This window comes from Podarcis pityusensis (assembly GCF_964106645.2).
Source record: "Podarcis pityusensis genome assembly, chromosome: 5".
Classification (NCBI taxonomy): domain Eukaryota; kingdom Metazoa; phylum Chordata; class Lepidosauria; order Squamata; family Lacertidae; genus Podarcis; species Podarcis pityusensis.
This window is the reverse complement of record NC_138032.1, coordinates 72032898-72053253: the sequence shown is the minus strand read 5'-3', so window position 1 is coordinate 72053253 and position 20356 is coordinate 72032898. Positions and strand designations below refer to the sequence as shown.

General features: G+C 41.3%; 2 protein-coding genes across 7 annotated transcripts in view; one reads left to right on the top strand and one right to left on the bottom strand.

The window, feature by feature from the left end:
* Positions 1-4073, top strand: part of MYPN (myopalladin) — a 68535-nt gene extending 64462 nt beyond the window's left edge. For all 6 annotated transcript variants that reach the window (XM_081004854.1, XM_081004855.1, XM_081004858.1 and 3 more), the window contains one exon: positions 280-4073. The gene's annotated coding sequence lies outside the window, so the exon portion shown is untranslated. The remainder of the gene's footprint in view (positions 1-279) is intronic.
* A 3332-nt stretch (positions 4074-7405) lies between these two features.
* Positions 7406-7825, bottom strand: ATOH7 (atonal bHLH transcription factor 7; the record flags this gene model as incomplete). Its single annotated transcript, XM_081006377.1, has 1 exon — positions 7406-7825. The coding sequence occupies one exon, from the start codon at positions 7823-7825 to the stop codon at positions 7406-7408; it is 420 nt and encodes a 139-aa protein (XP_080862503.1).
* Positions 7826-20356: the final 12531 nt, after the last annotated feature.

Genomic DNA, 20356 nt, shown 5'->3' with positions numbered 1-20356 from the left:
TGTAGTGGTTAAGAGTGGTAGTCTCGTAATCTGGGGAACCGGGTTCGCGTCTCCGCTCCTCCACATGCAGCTGCTGGGTGACCTTGGGCCAGTCACACTTCTTTGAAGTCTCTCAGCCCCACTCACCTCACAGAGCGTTTGTTGTGGGGGAGGAAGGGAAAGGAGAATGTTAGCCGCTTTGAGACTCCTGAAGGGGAGTGAAAGGCAGGATATCAAATCCAAACTCTTCTTCTTCTTAATAGTAGAGAATAGCCACTTGGCTGTATAATCTCCATACAGGTCGAACCCTTCCAAGAAATAGAATTAAATTCTAATCCAAACCAAGAGCCTGAGAATTTTCTACTATTTCCCTAGTGATAAGCACCTGCAGCCACCATACACACATGACCTGAGATCACTAGCTTTTTTCACTGAAGAATCATCAAGCTCATGGAAGTCTGCCAGAGAGTCAATGTTTACAAATATAGACAGGAGAAGGAAGATATGCTAAGACTTTTTAACATGAGCAAGTTTTAAAGGATTGATACAAATGAAAGGCAGGTGACTTAGTTTGGTATGATGTTCCTGATGGCTGTTGATAGAGTAAAACAGAATATAACAACTGTTGACTGAATTCCATCATTGCTAGTTAGCTCAAGGTCTGATTCTGATGTCAGTAAGACAGAGTACAAAAAGAAGGAAATGTCATTTGAGACCATATCCTCTGCTTTCTCATAAATGAGCAGGCCCTACCAATAATCAAAGTAGGGAACTGCTTCAGGCCACAAATGCTGGGTGCCAGTGGCAGCAGCGCTTTAGCTGTTCCTCTTAAGTCTCCTCCCCACCGCCAGCCATTATCTTTGTGAAGGACAGAGCTTTATGGCTTATCTTGGACCTCAGGCAGCACAATGTCCTGGGTTGCCTGGTAATGCTCTCTAAATTAGGCCAGAACCTGGACTATTCTAATGCACTAATATCATGAGATCAACTGCTTTTAAATGGGTGTGCTACCTTCTACAAAGAGCAGAACTTGGTGGGAGGAACTTGTCCCCAAAATATATTCTAAACTTTGATAAATTAAAATCGTACTCAGAATGTGTACATGAAATTAAGGATTACTTTTAACTGCCCACATAGAGAAAGATGGAGTCCATCTTCTTAAGTGTTAAATACAAATAATATCATTGTGTCATTTTTGCTATGAACACTTTTGTAGAGAAAGGTGCAATAAATGGGGGATTGCTGTTTCAAGAACAAAGGAATACTATGATTTATGTTAACAGCAGAGAAGTCTCTTAGGCAGTGCTTTTCTTCTAGGGGGGAAAAGGGTGCTGGTACTGCATACCCTTGTATACCCCCAGTTTCCCCTAGGAAAAAACACTGCTCTCAGGATACAAAAATGTTACAGCAATTGTCCAAAGTTTGGTTAAAGTTTAGAGGTATTCAGCTACTGTGTTCCATCAGTGCAAGAATTTCTACTTGTGTGGCAGGACTTTCTGCCCTCTCCCTTCCCTTAGATTTAGGAGTTAGACGGGGTTCCATTGTGCAAGCAGAAATCCCTGCACTGATGGAACATTCACTTAACACTATGTTGAATTCCACCCTTTCTATTCATGTGTAAATGCTTCAGACAATAGCTGTGCCCAGCCTGAAAAGTCAGGTGCAGCTAACTCCCAATTTACACAGGGGTTACGTTCTAAGCAGTGCAATTTTTCTAGAAAAAGAGGTGCCAGAACTCACCATTAACGCCTCCCTTGTTCTCTTATAATGGCAATGGTGCCCACCTGAGGTGCTGGAACGGAGTTCCAGCTGAAAATAAACCCTAGTTCTGAGGTACTGCAAGCGTCACTGAAATTGTGTATATTTGAAATACCATTGGAAAAGCCTGCAAACACCATCTAAACCACTGGAAATGCTTGAACAACTCTTTAAAAAACAGCAACACTTACCAGACACCAAATTCCACCACAATCACTCCCTTCAAACCTCCTTTCTCAAACTCCAACTCTTCACCGGCATCAGCTGTTGGTATAAGGGCTCCTGGGATTCCTAGGTGCTGTTTTCATGCCTTTTGCCTTTTCTGGGCTCTTTAAGGGCCGTTTTTGCCATTTTAAAAGTCGCTTCCAGGTTCAGCACAATGTGTGCATGTATAGTTGCGCAACAGTTCGATGTACGTAAACTGGGAGTTGCCTGTATACACCAGTGAATGTTAAAAATTACCTATATGTGATTGGCAGCATTCATTGGTTGTGTATATCTGAAAAATGCAAGGCATATAAATATTTCTGGAAATTAAAGACATTACTTAGAATTGTCATTGTTCATGTGTGAATGTCAACATTCAGTGAATTTTGTTACAACTGATTTAATTATAGTTTATTTCAATGGATTTTAGTCATGACTGACAGTTGTTGATCCCCCACCTAAACCTCCCAGACTAGTAGCTGTGTCAGGTATGTTGCAGCAAAAACAACCAAGGGGCTTGTGGCACCTTAAAGACTAAAAATATTTGTATTGTGGCATAATCTTCCATTGTCTACAGTCAACCACGGCAGATGCATGAAGCTTTATCTTGAGATATATATACACACGCACGCACACACACCTGGGGGGGGGGATTGTAAGGAGTGAGGTCAGAGGAAAATGAATTGCATAAAGAACAGAGACGGTGATAATTTACAAAACAGTTGTTGATAAGATAGGCACCCTGGAATTAGGTCAGCTAATTAACACATGAAATGTGATAATAGTAATAAATACCTTTGTCCCATTTCAAGTTGCAGTTGATAGCATTGAAGCTGTACTTTAATTTTAATTCAGTGGTTTCACATTGCAGTCTCCCTGTGAAGCTCTTTTCTTAAACAACAGCCATATTAAGGGCAGTTTTACAATATTTTATACAACAACGTTTGATTCTGTGAAATCAGTTGAGTGGATAACAAATGAAAAGATAGTTGCAATCACTTAGATAGCCAAAATGCAGTACAGATACTCTGCCAGAGTTTTCTTCTCCTGCAATATTGTTTGAGCTCTTTTCCCCCTTCATTTCATTGAACAGAAGCCAAACTGCCTTTGCACTATGAACAAATTATTTTGGCTTATGCAACAAAAGATGTACCTGCAAAAGGACAGAATTTTCATAACAACAAAATAAACATTATCTTTTAAGTACTCACTCAGGACTCGGGTGGTTCAATAAAACTTAACAACCCTAAAATGAGCAGGGGGGTTTTAATTGAGCTTTTCAAAATTCATATATTTATAAATGTATTTTGTTCCTTTCTAAGCTTGGCTAAGACACTACAAACTTTGCAAAGCTGAAAAGACAACCCCACAATCAGCACATAGTGTATGAGAACACTATTAAGCCAGAAAGCTGCTTCCTGTCCTTTGAGACTATTTAAAATATAGCTGCTCAAATCTGTGTGAGTTCCAGCAGGGAGCAGCATCAAAAGCACAACATTGAGGGTGTGCTGCAGAAATGTTAATAATGAAGGCTTTGAAGATTCACCAACTCAAATATTTAGTACTGGGAAACAAACAACCCTGTGTGGTTCTCATATGTAGGCAAAGCATGAACATACCTAGCAGCATTGATATCCTCATATTTTAGAATGACTGAAAATTCTTTTTTAAAATTATGTCAGCTGACCAATGTCTGCTTCAAAATATGTTGGAAACTTGCTTTGAGAAGTCAGAGAAATGTGATGTGTAATACAGATTGTGGATTTTCTTTTTAATAAGCTGCACCAGAAGGATTTAAACACAGTTCTCTGAGAAGTGTTCTCATACCCTCTGTAAACTGTAACTGAGTTAATATGACAAGGAAAATCTAACAAAACTTTATAGCTGTTAAATTAAATACTGCACAAGCCGGTGGCCTTATAGTCTACCAATTTGGAGTTGTTACATTTCCATTAAAATGGGTTTTTATCTTCATAATATGTGAAGGTGCATACCTTCACTAGGGGAAAAAAAGGGGGGAATAAATGTTGCAATTTTAAACAATATTTTAAATGCATATAAAAGGAAATGTCAGAATGTTCAGCAAATGTATTTTCCCTCCTCCATTAAATAAATGCTTCAGAGTTGCATTGTGTGAGTATCTCTTTGACTGGCAGCTGACTTGGAATTCCATATGAACAATCCAGGTAAGATTTGACACAAAACACTTTTTCCTCACTGAGCAAGCGAGGTCCATGCAAGAACCAGATGAATATGTTTGGATCAGTACCCAATTCCATTGCTGTATCAGCAACGATAAGTACTGTAGAGATCAGATGCACATCTGAATGAGAGGCATTCCAGTAGGCTGATTGATTCGGATCCCATTGTTCGTCTTGCTGTGTGTCACTCAGAAAAAGGGGGTTGTACTGAATGCCAGAAAAAGGGCACTTGATCATCTTTCCCGGCTGATGAACTTAATCAGTTAATGCCCAATGTGTTTCTCCCCCCCCCCCCAATAATATACAATATACAAGTTGATAAAGAGCAGCAAAACATATCAGGATTTATATTTTAAATTACCACTGCACCTTGGCTTCGCCTGCTGCATTCATATTGTAACAAAATCTGCATCAATGCTTTTCTGTAAAATCCTGGTGCCAGTAAGCAAATATTAGCTACGCTTTTAGCAGCAGCATTCAGGTCTTGTGAACAACAGCGATTAAACGATCTTTTAAATAGCTGCAAGTCTTCACATGGGGAAAGATTAAAGTTTTGGGGTTTCTCCCCCACTCATAGTGCTGAAGGCATGCCACCCATGGTGTGCATTTCTCCCACTCATGAGAAGGATCTTTTGCAAATACATATTGGGTGTTTTTGCAAGTGCTTAATGGACAGACCAAAGTCCTGGGAAAGGCTATAGAAGGGGTGTTTTCTGAGTAATGGATGCCATTATGTGGCTCTATGCATACCAAACAACATCAACAGGGCACAAGCCGTAGAGGACACAAACGCTTTGCAATTGGTGACAATAATGGAGAAACGTTTTCAACTGGTAGCAGGCAAACCAAACTTAAAATGTAATCCCTCACTAGCCTTTTGAATATTCTTAGAAGAGCTTTAGTATTTCACTAATAAGCTATTCTTTGTTGCAGTAGTATGGCCACATTTAGAGAGATTAAAATCTTCTAGTATTTTTGTAGGCAAAGGCAACTGTGTTAAATCTTGAGTTACATTTTATGTTATGTGCTGACATTTGGGCATGATCCAGCCAAAGTAAAACACTTAATGAAGTTGCACTTAATGCATGGACCTTTTAAACGTCTTCTCGTTAGAAAGATTACTCACTATCATGTTATCAGAAATGATAAAGGCACCCGATTCCTCCCCCCACCAGAGGAGCAAACAGCTTTTTGTGCGGCAGAAAAGGTTGAGGCTTGTAGCCAGCTAAGTTTTACTCAGGGTAGACCCACTGAAATTAATAGACCTAGAGTAGTCATGGCCATTCATTTCAAAGTAGAACTAACATTGACCACCACCCTAAATGCCATCAAGGTCTATGCCACTTTCCAGATCAAATCAGCAGACTCCTATTGGCTGCATATAGGCTGTGTGCACGCCTGTTTGCTCTGCATCCAGAGAACTCCCACTGCTTGGGGAAGCCTTAGTCCCAATCTATCCTGCCTTTTCTTATGAAATACTGTGTTTCATACTGTGTTCAGCTTCAATCTGAACTGAGAAAAAGAACAGTTCATCCGTGTTTTAAGCTGGTGATACTTCACAGCCTTAGAATAATAATATATTTTTAAAAACTCAGTAAAATCACCACAGACCTCCAAGCCTAATGTGCGATTAATTTTGCCCCATGGTGTCAGATGGGGAGCAACCCACTGAATCTCCCACAAAAAACTTCTACATAAATACACAGCACCCGGGATTCCAGCCACTGGGGCCCTGTGAAATATCCCACCCACTGCATAAAAACAAGTATTGGCAGTATATACAGTGGTACCTCGGATTACATACGCTTCAGGTTACATACGCTTCAGGTTACAGACTCCGTTAACCCAGAAATAGTGCTTCAGGTTAAGAACTTTGCTTCAGGATAAGAACAGAAATCGGGCTCCGGCAGTGCAGCAGCAGGAGGCCCCATTAGCTAAAGTGGTGCTTCAGGTTAAGAACAGTTTCAGGTTAAGTACGGACCTCTGGAACGAATTAAGTACTTAACCTGAGGTACCACTGTATTTTCCTGTTGTGAGCTTGATGGAAAGCAGATATCTGCCCCAAAGGTCTTGATACCCCGCTTTCTCCACACCACTTGATAAACCCCCTGCTTCCGTTACTTCAATATGTTCAGCCTACTGCTAACACCATAAATGTGTTAAATGACTGGACAATATTTCAAAAAAAATTTCAGAATATTGGTCATGATATATAATATTGGCATATCACATCCCGCTGACAAGCACTGACGGAAAGAGTTTCCCTGCTGGCTCAATGCTAAAGTACAAGGTAAGGCACAAGGCTGTTCATTCTGAGTGTGTGAAAGAGAAAGGCAAAGAAAGATAGATTTTCCACAGGCTCGCTCTTTTGCTGCTTGCTCAATTCAAACTCAATACATGCCTGGCTATAACAGTGGTATAATACAGCATATTAGAAAATGAAACCAGTTCAAAGGTTGTTTATAATGAGATGTGTTGATGTGTCCCCTGTTCCTAAGGCATGAGAAATAAAGCCAGCCTTATATTGAACATTTTGCTGTTGTTACATTAACTATCCAAATTCCAAAAGTAGTAGCCACAGCAGACCTTTACTTGGTACATATAACTCCCACTATAGGAACCTACTTCTTTTAAAATGTAAGAACATTTTGTATGAGAGAAAACCATGTTTATTTGTAGTTTAGTTTACAAAATTTCCTATGGTTTCAAGGAAACAGAACAATGTAAAAAAATACAGAATCAGCATAACCTACCAACTCTAAAGTCTCTATTATCATGCAATTATTTCATCATAATGTCATTATCACATGAACTAATCTGATTTTACAGTCAGCACAGAGGAACATCTAAGCATTCCATAAACACTATTTGAAACTAGCTCTATTTCGAGCATACGCCAGAGAAGTGGTAAGTTGTAGATGAGTTAAACCTACACAATTTGGTCTCAAAGAACCTGTTATGGCAAACTTACAAAGTTTAAGTTGCTTCTCTGAGGACTAAACAGTATAATTTCTGTTTTCTATTTTAAGATACACAAATCAGGAAACAAAAGTGCATCCTCAAAGTAGGAATTAATGAAGCATTGGAAAATGTTCCAAATCAATTTGTTCCAGGGAGCTCAGTACATTGCAGGCAAAGAACAAGGCTACAACAACCAAAGATTACCTTATGCAGCTGTTTTAAGTTCCTGTTCTCAAATACTTTTACACAAAAGACCAAGCGGGCCTTTGCAAGTCCACAGTGATTTCTTAATTGCCCATTTAGTAGTGGTCTGGCTGGAAACTGAAAAGTCTCTGCGCATAAGGGTCTGTTTCAGCTGCCACCTTCTGCCCTGTGTAAGCGTGGCAACTCTCCTGGTGGAAATGCTCACAGTGAAAGTTAATCCAGCCTTTCTCTGCACTGTATCTCTCGGCTTCAGCGAGGATCCTCGTCAGGGCCATAATGTAACTCAGGGCCATCTGAAGCGTCTCGTATTTGGACAGCTTTTTGTCTTGCCCCCACTGGGGGACCACTTTGCGTAGGCGGTCGAAGGCAGTGTTGAGCCCTTGCATTCTTCTCCTTTCCCTGGCATTGGCAGCCAGCCTGCGCTTGGCAGTGCTCTCCACGCGCTCAGAGCCACACTTTGCTGCACAGACCGTTCCGTTTCGGCACTGGAGGTCCGTTTCCAAGCTAGCATCCATGCTGCTATTCAGTTTGCAGGGTTTCATGTGGGATGTTTTGCAAATAAACAAATGAATGAACCGCAGCCAATGAATGCGTTGGTAGACAGAAAGCTTTTGCTACGATTCTCCTTTTTCGTTCTCGTTTTAAAAGGAAAAAGAAAAAACCCAGCTTCACCTGGAGTTCAAGAAGATGGACTTTTTTGGAAAAGCAACATCTCCCCACACTTGCAAAACAATACTGAGGCTTAAAATTGTTCCTTCACCCCTCAGATTAAAGACTGAAATCAGGAGTGCACATGGCAATTAATTGGATGTTTTTATTTGTCTTCATTTCATTCTGTTTGGTAATGACGGGGGAACAAATGGCATCGCTGCTCTCAAAAGTTCAGGTTTCAAATGGACCAAAAAAAGGAGGAGGAGTCCTTTTAATCCAAAAAAAAGTTTCAATGGACAGGAAAAATAAATAAAAATCTATTCCAATTGACTGCACAGTAACAGTGGGCAGAGAGGAATAAAGTCTTCGTGATTCTTCTTCAAGTGATGGTGTCTTACGCGGATGCTAAGACAGAGAGAGATAAACCCTCTTGCTACTTCCTCGGTTGCTAGTGTTGGTCAGTGAGCCTAAATTACAAGCAAGGGAAGTCTTTATAGAGGCACTGGCAAAAGCTGAACAGGTGGCAGCAGGTGGGTGGGCGGCCCTGCATTTCCATCCCAGCACCTTCCCACCCTGGGAACGACACAAAAAAACCTCCTCCAACAAAATCCTGACATTGCAGGCTTCATCTGTTGAAAAGTCTCCCAAAGCCATGTCTGTCCAGCCCTAACAACTTGCCATCTGGACTAATGTCTGGCTGGCCCCACAAGAATCACGACAGCTAAGCAAAAGGTCTTTTCAATGAATAACCTTCTGCAGCTCAGCAAAAACCTTTCCTGACACATCACAGCATTGAGTCTGAATTTGCTTGAAAGTGCTTGGTTGGGAGAAGAAGCTGCTGCTAATAAGGATATCTAAGCCCAAGAGGAAGAGAATTTGCAAACAGCTTTAAAGGAACACACAAACCTAACTGCAAAGTGAAGCATGTTGGGCAAATGGCAGAATTAGGGATTTTCCCAATTGCCACAGTGAGAAGTGTAATATTTCATAAAGCACCAATGAACCTCAGTGTGTGTGTGTGTGTGTGTGTGTGTGTGTGTGTGTGTGTGTATAGTTGCTTAAATATATTTGAACCGAAATTTAAATATTTATAATATTCAAATTATTTAAAAAATGGATTTAGAAATCCACCTTACAGTTGCCTCAGGATGCATACTACAGATTCCATATAAATATACATTCTTGACCTCCAGCAAAAATATATAGAAACACCCTCTTCACATCTATTTCAAACAGCCAGATCAACGTCAAGCAAAGTATTGACTAGTGCCTTGTAAGCCAGCTTAATACATAATAAAGAAGTCTATCAAACAAAAGACTAATGACAAGAAATACTGACAATGAAATTATTGAATTATCGTATGTTCACTTTTTAGGCTACTTATTATACGTATAGAGGTTGAAGAATATTTTTGTAGCTTATTTTAGTTTTATTGTGAGGATGTTTCCTCCCCACGCCTTTCAAATATTTTCTCCTCCAAACATGCTGTGTGTTACAAAGCAAAGCAACAATGTTTTATATATATTTTCAGACTAATTAAATTGTTACCGAGTATTTATGGACGAGTCATCTTTTCATTCAGACTTGTAACATGGCATTTTGATCTAAAACTGTAGACCAATTGTTCCCACTATGACTCCAAAACATCATGTGGTTGCAAACAGTTGATTAATCCTTCACAGTGGCAAGGACAATGAATGAAGTTGAATAATCTGAAAACAATAGGATGCAATTGAGCATTAGTGGACTCCAGCATGACAGATGTTGAACCTAGTCTGTTAGGCACCGTCACTCTGCTCCTAATATTCTGCATCCTAAATGGTGTAGTTAATATGGGCACCCGACCACCCCCATTATTTCATTAGCAAAATGTCTGGTACATTTTCAATTTTTAAAGATCTGTATTATGTTCTCGTTCCAGCAAGATCATTACTTGTTCTTTCAACTGTGCACTGATTGTTTTTCCCTCCATCATTTGCTTTCCTAACAACCATTTGTGATTTAGATATAAAAAGATGGAAAATATAATTTAAGATTGTCATGAAACTGTTTATTTCCACCCCGGAGCATCATATCTGTACTTAAATTCTAGCAAACATTCAAACTGGATATATGCACAAAATTTTCACAAATAGTTATAGCTGCACAAATGTTTGTAAACTGAGCAATCACATTATTACCATATTTGGAACTGAAACTTAAACATGGCCCCTTTCTTATGGCTAATCAAACTGCAATTGAGTCTCATTTACAACCCCGTGGTTTGCTTTATTTGGCTCATCTTTCAAAATCATTTATTTATTCACTGTGGTTTTTGTAAAAGCACATGCTAGGCTACTAGATCTAATCAGTGCTTATTGGAAACAAGAACCACTGCTCAAAAATAGGCTGTAAATCTGTTAACAACTGCTTGCTAGTACTTTATCTAGGATCATAATGGTATGTGACACTTCATAAACAAAGTTAAGCAAAGAAAGAAAGATAGGTCCTTGTCCCAAGAGTTTGGAGTCAAAATTTAAACAGTGGGGTAAACAACAAAGAGAGAAGGGTTGGGATTGTGAAATGAAAGTAACAGAGGATGGATATAAGCAAATATAGTTTCATCTTACGATTCAGCTACACAGCTACAAATAAAACATTTTAAATGTGTTGTAAAGTGCAATATACAAATGTAACACTAGATGGCAGCAGTGAACTATGCAAAATTCAATGTATTTTTAAAAACGTTTTTTTAAAAAAAGCATTTTCACAGCATTTTTTATATGTGTGCAGATAGCACCTTCCTTAGGAGCATAGGAAGCTACTTTATACTGAGTCAGTTGCTTCTGGATCCCCTCTGGGATTAGGGGCCCTGAAACCTAAGATTCATTAGGTCCATAGTAGAGCTGCCCTTTGGCCTTCCACTCGTCGTTGGACTCCATCTCAACTCAGACCCAACTAAGCATGGCCAATGACCAGGGATGGTGGGAGTTGTATTCTAGCAACATCTAGAGGGCCACAGGTTCCCCCCACTTGCCTTATATTCAAGATCCAATTTATTATAATAAAACCAGTTCTATGTGCCCAATTAGCAAGGTATAGGGAAGGAGTAGTCTTTTGTGCCAGCCTGTTTCCTAGCTTGGCTGTTTGGACAAGAAACAGGGAAGGCACCAAAGATATGCCAGATGTATTATAACCAACTTAACCCAAAGTCTATATAAGTAATAATAATTAATGCAGACTGGCATCCTAAATAGGAATTCCTCTAAGATTTCCACTTACCAAGTGGTAATTCAACAGGATGGGCATGAAATCACATTTTAGCAGGCCAGGTATCTGTAACATCTGTTTTGGAATTGTTTTTAGACTTTTTTTAGATTTGTAAATTGTTTTATCATTTGTGCATTTTCTGTCCTGGCAGAGGTGGTTTTAGAGTCACGCGACCGGTTCAGCCACACTGGGCACCGTGCTGCAGGGGGCACCACAAGAATGCTGTAGAACAGAGTGAGAGAGGGGGTGCTGAAATTTAAGAGCCCCAAATCTGCCACTGCTCTTGGGCTCCTGTGGGAGCAACAGTGGGATATAAATTTATTTAAATGAATAAATAAATCCTGTTATATGACACGGAGAATTTGACCCTCCACATTCTTAATTGTTGTTGTTTAATTGTGTGCAGTACTAGCATGTCCCACTTCAGCAGGATGTTATAGACTACTGGTAGCTTATCAAGTGGCTGGATGCTCTCCGTGGTAAATTGCCGCTTGGTCAATGGTGTTCTGTATTCACCTAGCTAAGGTACGGCATCATTAGGCCAGCGGTATCCAATGTGGTGCCCGCCATATGTTGTTGGACTACAACTCCCATCAGCCCCAGCCAGCGTAGCCAATGACCAAGGATGATGGGAATTGTTTTGAAGGCACCACATTGGCTCACCTTCTCATAAGCAATGTCATAATCCATTGCTTGGTCTGTCAACCGTTCAACTGTCAGAGATGCATTACCATAACTGTATTGCGATGGTGAATGACAGAGGCCTATTATTTTTTAATTCAGGGTTATTTTCTTGTGCAAATGGGCATAAAATTACAACCTACAACCTAGAGTTTCTCATTGATTTCCAATTGGCACAGTACGCCAGATGCTGTTTGGTCTAAGTGCTGCTTTGACCTCCACTAGTGATGCGGACTGCCTTTCTGCTTTCTTGCATAGCCTTTTCTCAGCAGGGAGGCCCCCACCTTTTACCAAAGGCTTATACATTATCCATATGTTCCAGTGGAGTAGCGGGCCTGACTGGAATTAAGTTAGAAGTGGCGTCCAGTGTTGTGGATGGAACTGGCCCAGAAGAGATTATAAATGCCCCTGACCTAATTAAATATTTTGCCCCCTGCTGATAAACAAAAGAAAATGAAGGTGAAAAATAATGACGAAACATGCAATTTCGCTAGGATCTTTAAGTAGCTAGACAATGGCCGCTCTAGGGTTAGTAATGCATGCTTTAAAAGTCTCTAATGGGGCAAACCAGTGGCACAAATGAGACCTGATTATTTTGTTATCTTGTTAGTTCACAATCAACATTCAGAGCAATTCGCAGCTGAGAGAGATTCAAGCTATCATTACAAAACTTTAAAATTCCCCTGCCCCAATGCCCAAATATTCTGAGCTAATTTCTAACCTAAGTTTGGCTACATAATTGTCGGCACTCACTGCCTGAGTTTGCCATTAGAATGAGTTGATGAGTGATGATACTGTCTAGCTGAGTTCCACATACTCCAGAACCAATTGCCCATTGCACAGTCCTGAGCTTTTGGTAAGAGTTAAAAACAAGCCCAAAATCAAAATCCCTAATTAATTAGTCTTCTAGTTAGCAAACATATGAAGATTGCAGTATCCTGGAACAGAATGTTCAATGCTTTCTGAAGTATCGCTTGGTTTAAGATTGATGAAGGGCTGCTGAGGTCAGGTTTGTAAATATAAAACCATCTGCAAACTCTCCTGGGCTGGGACCTGCAGCAGAGTAATTTTAAAAGAGCAGGTGCTCATTCTGAATGTTGTTTTTTTCTGCTGAAATTGTTACTTTCTCAAGGCTGTTTCTAGCTAATTATCAAAGGTATCTTGTGGGTGCTTATCAGTGAGGATTTTAATTATGTCATTTTGTTTTTAAAATGCTAAGTATGTAGAGTCTCTTAAATGATTTTTTTTTTTTAAGTATAGATACTTCAGCAGGAGATGTAACACAGCTCAAACAGACCCAAAGTAGACATTACACATAAATGCAGGCAAGAAGGGTGGGTGGGTGGGTGTGGGTGTGTTTGCGCTTGCAAGAGGGATTCAAGCACATACCAGAATTTTTGGTTTGTGTGTTTAAAGTGGATTAAAGTTCTCTGCTGCCCTAGTGTGACAAAGCCACTTTTTGCAGTTTGGAAAGTGAGAGGAAAATCGTTTTTATATTTTAACTATATGTTGTCCGGAGGCTGCAATATTAGACCAATAAGGCATCAAGGCCTTTCTTAAATAGTTGTCTATGCATGCAAGCAACTTTACTTCCTCATTACCTAGTGAGGGAACAATACTAACCACTCAACCTCCACTTATCCCAAAGTGGATTTCTCCCAAAGTAAATTTCCTTCACAGCAAACTGGTCTACAATGAAATTGTTTAACTTTAATATAAATGTATATGTTTTTCCAAATAAAATAAAGATGGATAAGGTGACACATTTAGAAATTAATGATGGTGTAAAGCATCAGGGTACTCTAGGATTCCTCATAAACTTATCAAAGCAGAGGTCCCCAATGTAGGGTCGCCATATTTCAAACAGTGAAAATCCAGACAGAAAAGTTACTGAGCTTTTTTTGGCCAACCCTAAGATCAGTAATGGTTTGCATATCACATTAAATTACTTGTCTGCTGTCAAAACCTGAGTATGTGGTTTGCTTGTCTTTAAACGAACCATGTACAGTAGCTAAGGTCTGTTGCTGGTTTACCACTTGTGATTTGGAAAACACAGCAAGCCAAGGCTTTGAGTTTCCTTTTCCAGGAACAGCATGGACAATAAGGGGGGGGGGAGCAAAGTGGTGACTTTTAAACAGTGTGCGCTAGCATGCTACTTGTTTGTGCCCAGCCAACACTTACTGTAGTTGGTGATGTGTGAACACAGTCTATGCATCTGTGTTGCCTGCCCTATTCCATCAGAGTTTGCCCCAACAAAATGCATTGTTCTTGAACATTCTCATAGCAACAACTGCCTCTTTTTCAAAACTAGGTTCTGGGTGGGTATTTTATACTGCCTGTGGACACTTTTATATACTGCCAATTAGGCAAATAAACCAGAACTAGCTTATATTAATTAAACATATTCCTTTTTCCTTTACAAGTTTTCAAGGGCAGTGGTTCTTACATCACTGCTTTCATGCTTGTATTTATTTTTTTTAAGTCCTTGGCGATTGGTCCATACAGCATCTGCTGTGGCAAAATGATTTCATTTTTCATTTTATTGACTTCTCTAACATCAAAATGCAACAGCAACCATTTTGCTTCGTTTCTAGCTTTTTTTTTTTTTTTTTTTTTTTGCCTATTTTGGTGTCACCTTTAATTTTCATTTCTTTCTTTTCCCCTGGGAAAATTGTCTTTCTAGCATAAGTTTCCCAGTCACTAGATGGTGAGACAAAGAAATCAGTTCGTTTCTCAACAGTATTTGCCTCAGCTGTCACTAAGCGTCCCTCCTTTTTCTCCGCTACCTCACCCCCTCCCTCCTTTCTGGGTGCTCAGTCTAGCAATGACCTCTTGCTGTGTAGAGATCAGTAGTTTCTTCTTCTTGGTTTTTATTTCCAACACTGACAATCACTATTACTAATTTACTTTCCTTTGGTTGATTTCCCTCTTGACTTTCCTCAGGTCCCTCACACTTTCCTCAAGTAGACTGATTATGTAAACAGCTTCATATGGAAAATGTTGGCTTTTTCCTGATTTTGTTTTACATTCTTCCCCAGTGTTCATTTCACTTTTCCGTATCACATTATACTTCGTAAGCCAAAGATGGGCCGCTTAACTCTTTGCCTTCCCATCAATCTTCCTTTGCAGATGCCCTTCAAACCATTTTTGCCTGCTTTTTAGCCAACCATACTTTTAAGCAAATAGTAACTCTGAGGTTATCTGGAAGAGATAACTGGCAGGTGTGGGAAAGGTTAAGAACTCCCTCCTGGCTGTCAATTCTCCCCTATAAATCCCCCCTAAATCGACACATTCTTGTTGCCCAGGCCAATTTGGGCTTGGAAGCATATGTTTGCTGAGGTATAATGTGTAGTCTTATCCTTAAGGCTGTTTGTTTTACTTCTCCATTAGCATTATATTTACTGCTTATCAGGTATTTTGCTATTTCATTCCGTTCTGAGCTGTACATTACAACAATCGCAGACAGTAAAGTAACTGTGTTGCATCCTCACAATCACAAACTGTAAATTCCCTCTCCACCCTACCAGTATTCTATTACCTTTATGTAAACTTCACCCAAACACATAAAATTTCTCAAAACAGATGACTGAGGCAGGCGTGGCCACAAAGGAGATAAGATGACCGCTTAAACTCTAAGCTCTGCTTCAAGATCCAGAAAAACTGGAAAAGCCCCTGCTGTCTAACCCCCCCCCCCAAAAAAATCTTGAAGAAAGGAGAGAATGGGTTCAGAAAAGCTGAAAACAAAAGGCCTCACTCCATTCTGCCTGCCTGAAGACAGAAGGCTCACTTCTCAACAAGGACACTAATGAAGGCCGCAATCAAGATGGCATCACCCTCAATAAAGGCCTCTTCCTCACTGGAGAAAGAAATTTGGTATATCTTAAGAGAATTGGCAGCACAAGAAGCAGCTATGAACGAGCTTCTTAAAAATACTCAGAAAGCACTAATGCTTCCAATGGAAATGAAATTGACAGAACAGAAACTACAGCAACAGAAAAATTAAGCCAAATCCATGACAAAAAGATCAAAGAATTACAAAAAGAAAATGTATTCACAGCAAGCTTGAAGATGCAGAAAATCAAAATAGGAAAATTAGTTTGTGTTTATGTTGTTTTAAAGAGGGAGTGGAAGAGAGTGATCTGCACAATTTATTGCCTCATGGTTTAAATCACTGCTTTCAGACCTCATAATCTCCGCTAATGGTTTTGAGCACCTGGACCCAAACTGAGGGAGGAGCTTCCCTGCCCCGTGTGATATAGTTGTCTGCTTTGCCTATTACAGAAAGGAGCAAGTGTGGAACAAACTGAGGAACCTCATATCCATAACTTATAAAAACAGCCCAGTTATGGTGATGCAGGATCTGGTTTATGAAACACGGGCAGGGGGGAGGGCGGGGAATAAATCTATGTGCTTGTATGATTAAACTGCAAGAAGCTGGGATTAAATATCATTGGGGCTTCCCCTTCCGTCTTATTCTCATGAGAGGATTGACACAGCTCACAGCAACAAATAGACTGGGGAAAACCAGATTGTCCTGAAGTTGAACCCTTGGCCTACCTGGTAGCAAGTCCAAAGTCCGGGGGGGGGGGTCAGACCACACAAGCAAAGTCCAAAGTTCAGGAAACACAGTCCAGGGTCAATCCAAGTAGCGAAGTCTGAAGTCCCAGTCAGGATACACTCCAGAGACAATCCTAAAGCACAGTCCCAAAGTGGTCCAGGAGCATCCAAGCCAAGGGCAGTTGAACAAACACAACACCTCAGCTCAGCTTCCCTTTTACACTATGCCTGCTGATTGCAGCATCTGGGCTTGATGAGGCAGGTGACTCTCACCTGTTCTAAGCCTACTGCAGCTGAGGAATCACAACCCTCCTTCCAGAACTAGTGGCCAGCTAGAGAGCTGGGCTACGGGCCCTTGCCTGCCTCAGCCTCCTAGAGTGCCACTCCCACTGCTCCCTACACCTCACAGCCCATGTACATGGGGACAGGGCCCCTCTGGCTCTGGTGATAGGTCCTGCTGCTCTGGTTCCTGTGCATTCACCTCCATCCCCTCACCATCCTCCATCCCCTTGTACTTCCTTCTCCATTCTCTGCTTGCCCTGGTGTGTCTCAGTCCCAGCTACACCCCTCGCCAGGATCCTCTCCCTCCTTCTCGTTGTCCTGCCAGTTCATGACACAGATCTGCACAACACTGGTGGTATTGACTTACCGGTACCTCTAGAATGGTAGCAAGGAGAGGCAATGGAAGAACAACACACTGAACTTTCCAATGTAGGTTGGGAGGCTGCAAAAAGAAGCAAAAGAACCCACAAACACCTCACACATAACCAGGTATTTTATTTTTGCTGATGGAAAAAAATGTAATGTATTAAAAATGTAATGTATTAAAACAGACCTTGGCAACTAATTAGTATGGTCGGGTCAACACAGCAATATTTCATGGGGAATGAAGTTTCACTGCTCAGAAAACGAGGTCTTCTATTCTTGCCACTCTCAGCAGCCAAAGCCTCGTTCTGCACACGGTTGCATGTTTAATTAGCAGTCCTTCTGTAAGTGTCTGCAATTAGCACCACGATGATTAATAAAATAACCTCTTTAAAGCTCCATTTAGCCAGGAGAAATGCAAAATCAGGGATAATTAATTCATCATTAATAAATCATGGCTGATTAACTAATCTGTTGATTACAAACACATTTAGAGCTCAGACTCCCACCTGAGCTCTCTGCTTCTTTTTTTGTTGTTGTCTGCACTACACAGAAAAAATAAACAAAGAAAAAATAAACTGTACCAAAAAGCCCAACACCATGAATAAAGAAATCTGCGTTAAGCAGCAAGTATATTGGTCTAGTCAGGAAGATTTAGATAGGGCGTGCTTTAAAAAACTTATTAGACTTGGCTGATTATTTTATTCCCCCAGGAAAGAAAACTGCATTGTCTATTTGTTAAATCTGGACAGGTGAACAGTAATTGCCTCCTTAGTGCAGCTACAGGAGTCCTACAAGCATTTCATATAGGTAAATTATTGTCTGTGTGGCGCTCCTGGGTAGGCCAGTTGGTGTGAAGCATTCAGCCCCAAACAGTAAGACTACTCCTGTTCAACTATCCAAGACTTGGACTAGCAGCGCAGTATGGACTGGCCAGCCCAATACCAGCTGCTGGAAATCACAAGTGGGGAGAATGCTGTTGCACTCAAGGTCCTACTTACAGGTTCCATCTGGCTGGCCACTGTGAGAACAGGATGCTGGACCTTTGTTCTGATCCAGTATGGCTCTTATGTTCTTAAAACAGGGCAATAGCCAGGATTTGTATAGCAGATGCTCTTTTAGCATTTCAACTTGGTACAGCTCCCCTTCTTTGCATGTATGCAAACCCAACAATCAACATGTCTAATAGAAAACTATTCAGGGCAACCTGAGCTTAAAACCTCTAAAGAAGCCTCCCCAGAGGTTCAGGTCAGTTGCTATGGGAGGTACACACTTGTCTGGCCCCACACGGACAAATATTTGACCTTTATGCCTTAATTGGGTGAGATCTTATTCGGAGTTGTAACTCATGAAGCAGCAAATTATTTTCCAAATCACATGGCAGTTTCACATTAACAGATGGCTGGCCACCACGAAGAAATACACTCATCTATTTTCAAGTAGTTGCATGTGGCTATCTGTATTATTTAGAGATTTTAAATTTCTGTAGTTCTGTAGTCCCTCCCCCCCCGAACTAGTTTTGGGGGATCCAGAATTAGGTGGATATATGTGTATTATATATCCGGGGACGCAGGTGGCGCTGTGGGTTAAACCAGAGCCTAGGACTTGCTGATCAGAAGGTCGGCGGTTCGAATCCCCACGACGGGGTGAGCTCCCGTTGATCGGTCCCTGCTCCTGCCAACCTAGCAGTTTGAAAGCACGAAGTGCAAGTAGATAAATAGGTACCGCTCCGGCGGGAAGGTAAATGCCATTTCCGTGTGCTGCTCTGGTTCGCCAGAAGCGGCTTAGTCATGCTGGCCACATGACCTGGAAGCTGTACGCCGGCTCCCTCAGCCAATAAAGCAAGATGAGCGCTGCAACCCGAGAGTCGGTTACGACTCAACCTAATGGTCAGGGATCCCTTTACCTTTACCTATGTGTATTACATTTTTAGGTTATTGAAAGAGGGCCAACTCCAGGTGTGTGTGGCGGGTGCAGGGCAAAGTGTGGTATTGCATTATAAGGGAATTAAAATGGTGGCAACAATGAGTCAAGCTGCTTGACCTGGGGGGCGGGAAATAAAAATAAAGAGGGAACCAACCAGAACTGAGGTCATGGAATAGTTGGACACAGAGGAACGGTGGAAGGAGGAAGAAGAAGAAGAAGAAGAAGAAGAAGAAGAAGAAGAAGAAGAGGAGGAGGAGGAGGAGGAGGAGGAGGAGGAGGAGTTTGGATTTGATATCCCGCTTTATCACTACCCGAAGGAGTCTCAAAGCGGCTAACATTCTCCTTTCCCTTCCTCCCCCACAACAAACACTTTGTGAGGCGAGTGGAGCTGAGAGACTTCAGAGAAGTGTGACTAGCCCAAGGTCACCCAGCAGCTGCATGTGGAGGAGCGGAGACGCGAACCCGGTTCCCCAGATTACGAGACTACCGCTCTTAACCACTACACCACACTGGAAGCTTCTGGGAAATCCCCCAAGGGAAAAAAGCTCAGAGCTTGGGGACTGGTGGTGGGACAATGATGAGTGGTCAGAGAGAGGAGACTGGGAGGAGGAGGTGGAAGTTGGGAGTCTTTGGCAGAAATAAGTCCAGAATCAGTGGCAGAAGCTGAAACAGGAGAGGGGGATGAGAGGCCAAGAGGGAGAGATGAGTCTGGCTGATGAAGAGTCACGGGTGTCTCCCGTTCCTGCTGCAACAAGCTCCCTTCCCCTCTAGTTTCCCAGAACAAAAAGAGGCATAAAAGGGGTGAAGAAGTTAGCTTCATGCAGGCACAGTCTGATGTTGCTTTAGAAAAACCCTGGAGGGGACTTAAGGCAGCTGTGGGGAGGTGGGGGCTTTTAGTCTTGGCAACTGATCCATGGGATCAGACGTACCAGGGATGAGCTTCTGTCCTCATTAGGCCTGACACTCGGCCAAGTCTGTGCAAATCATGTTCTTGCTTATAAAGAGTTAACTTGCAGAGTGTGATTTACATGCTTCTGAGACTTGATTTCAAATATGATGGAGACTGGTGCCCGAACCTTTTTCATCCTGAAAACTACATTCCCTTCTGGACAACCTTCCGGATGCCATGTGATGCTGGAGCTTGTAGGAGCAGAGGCAAAAATGGGTGGAGCAATTAATATAAATTTTACCTGCGTACAACAGACTAGCTTCTACACACACACCATTCTCTATCCTCGATACAGGAAAGCAAGAGGCATCACCAGAGTTCAAGGGCACATTCCAGCCAGGCAAAAATACAAAAGGATGGTATGAAGTAGAGGTTTGGAGAATTGCA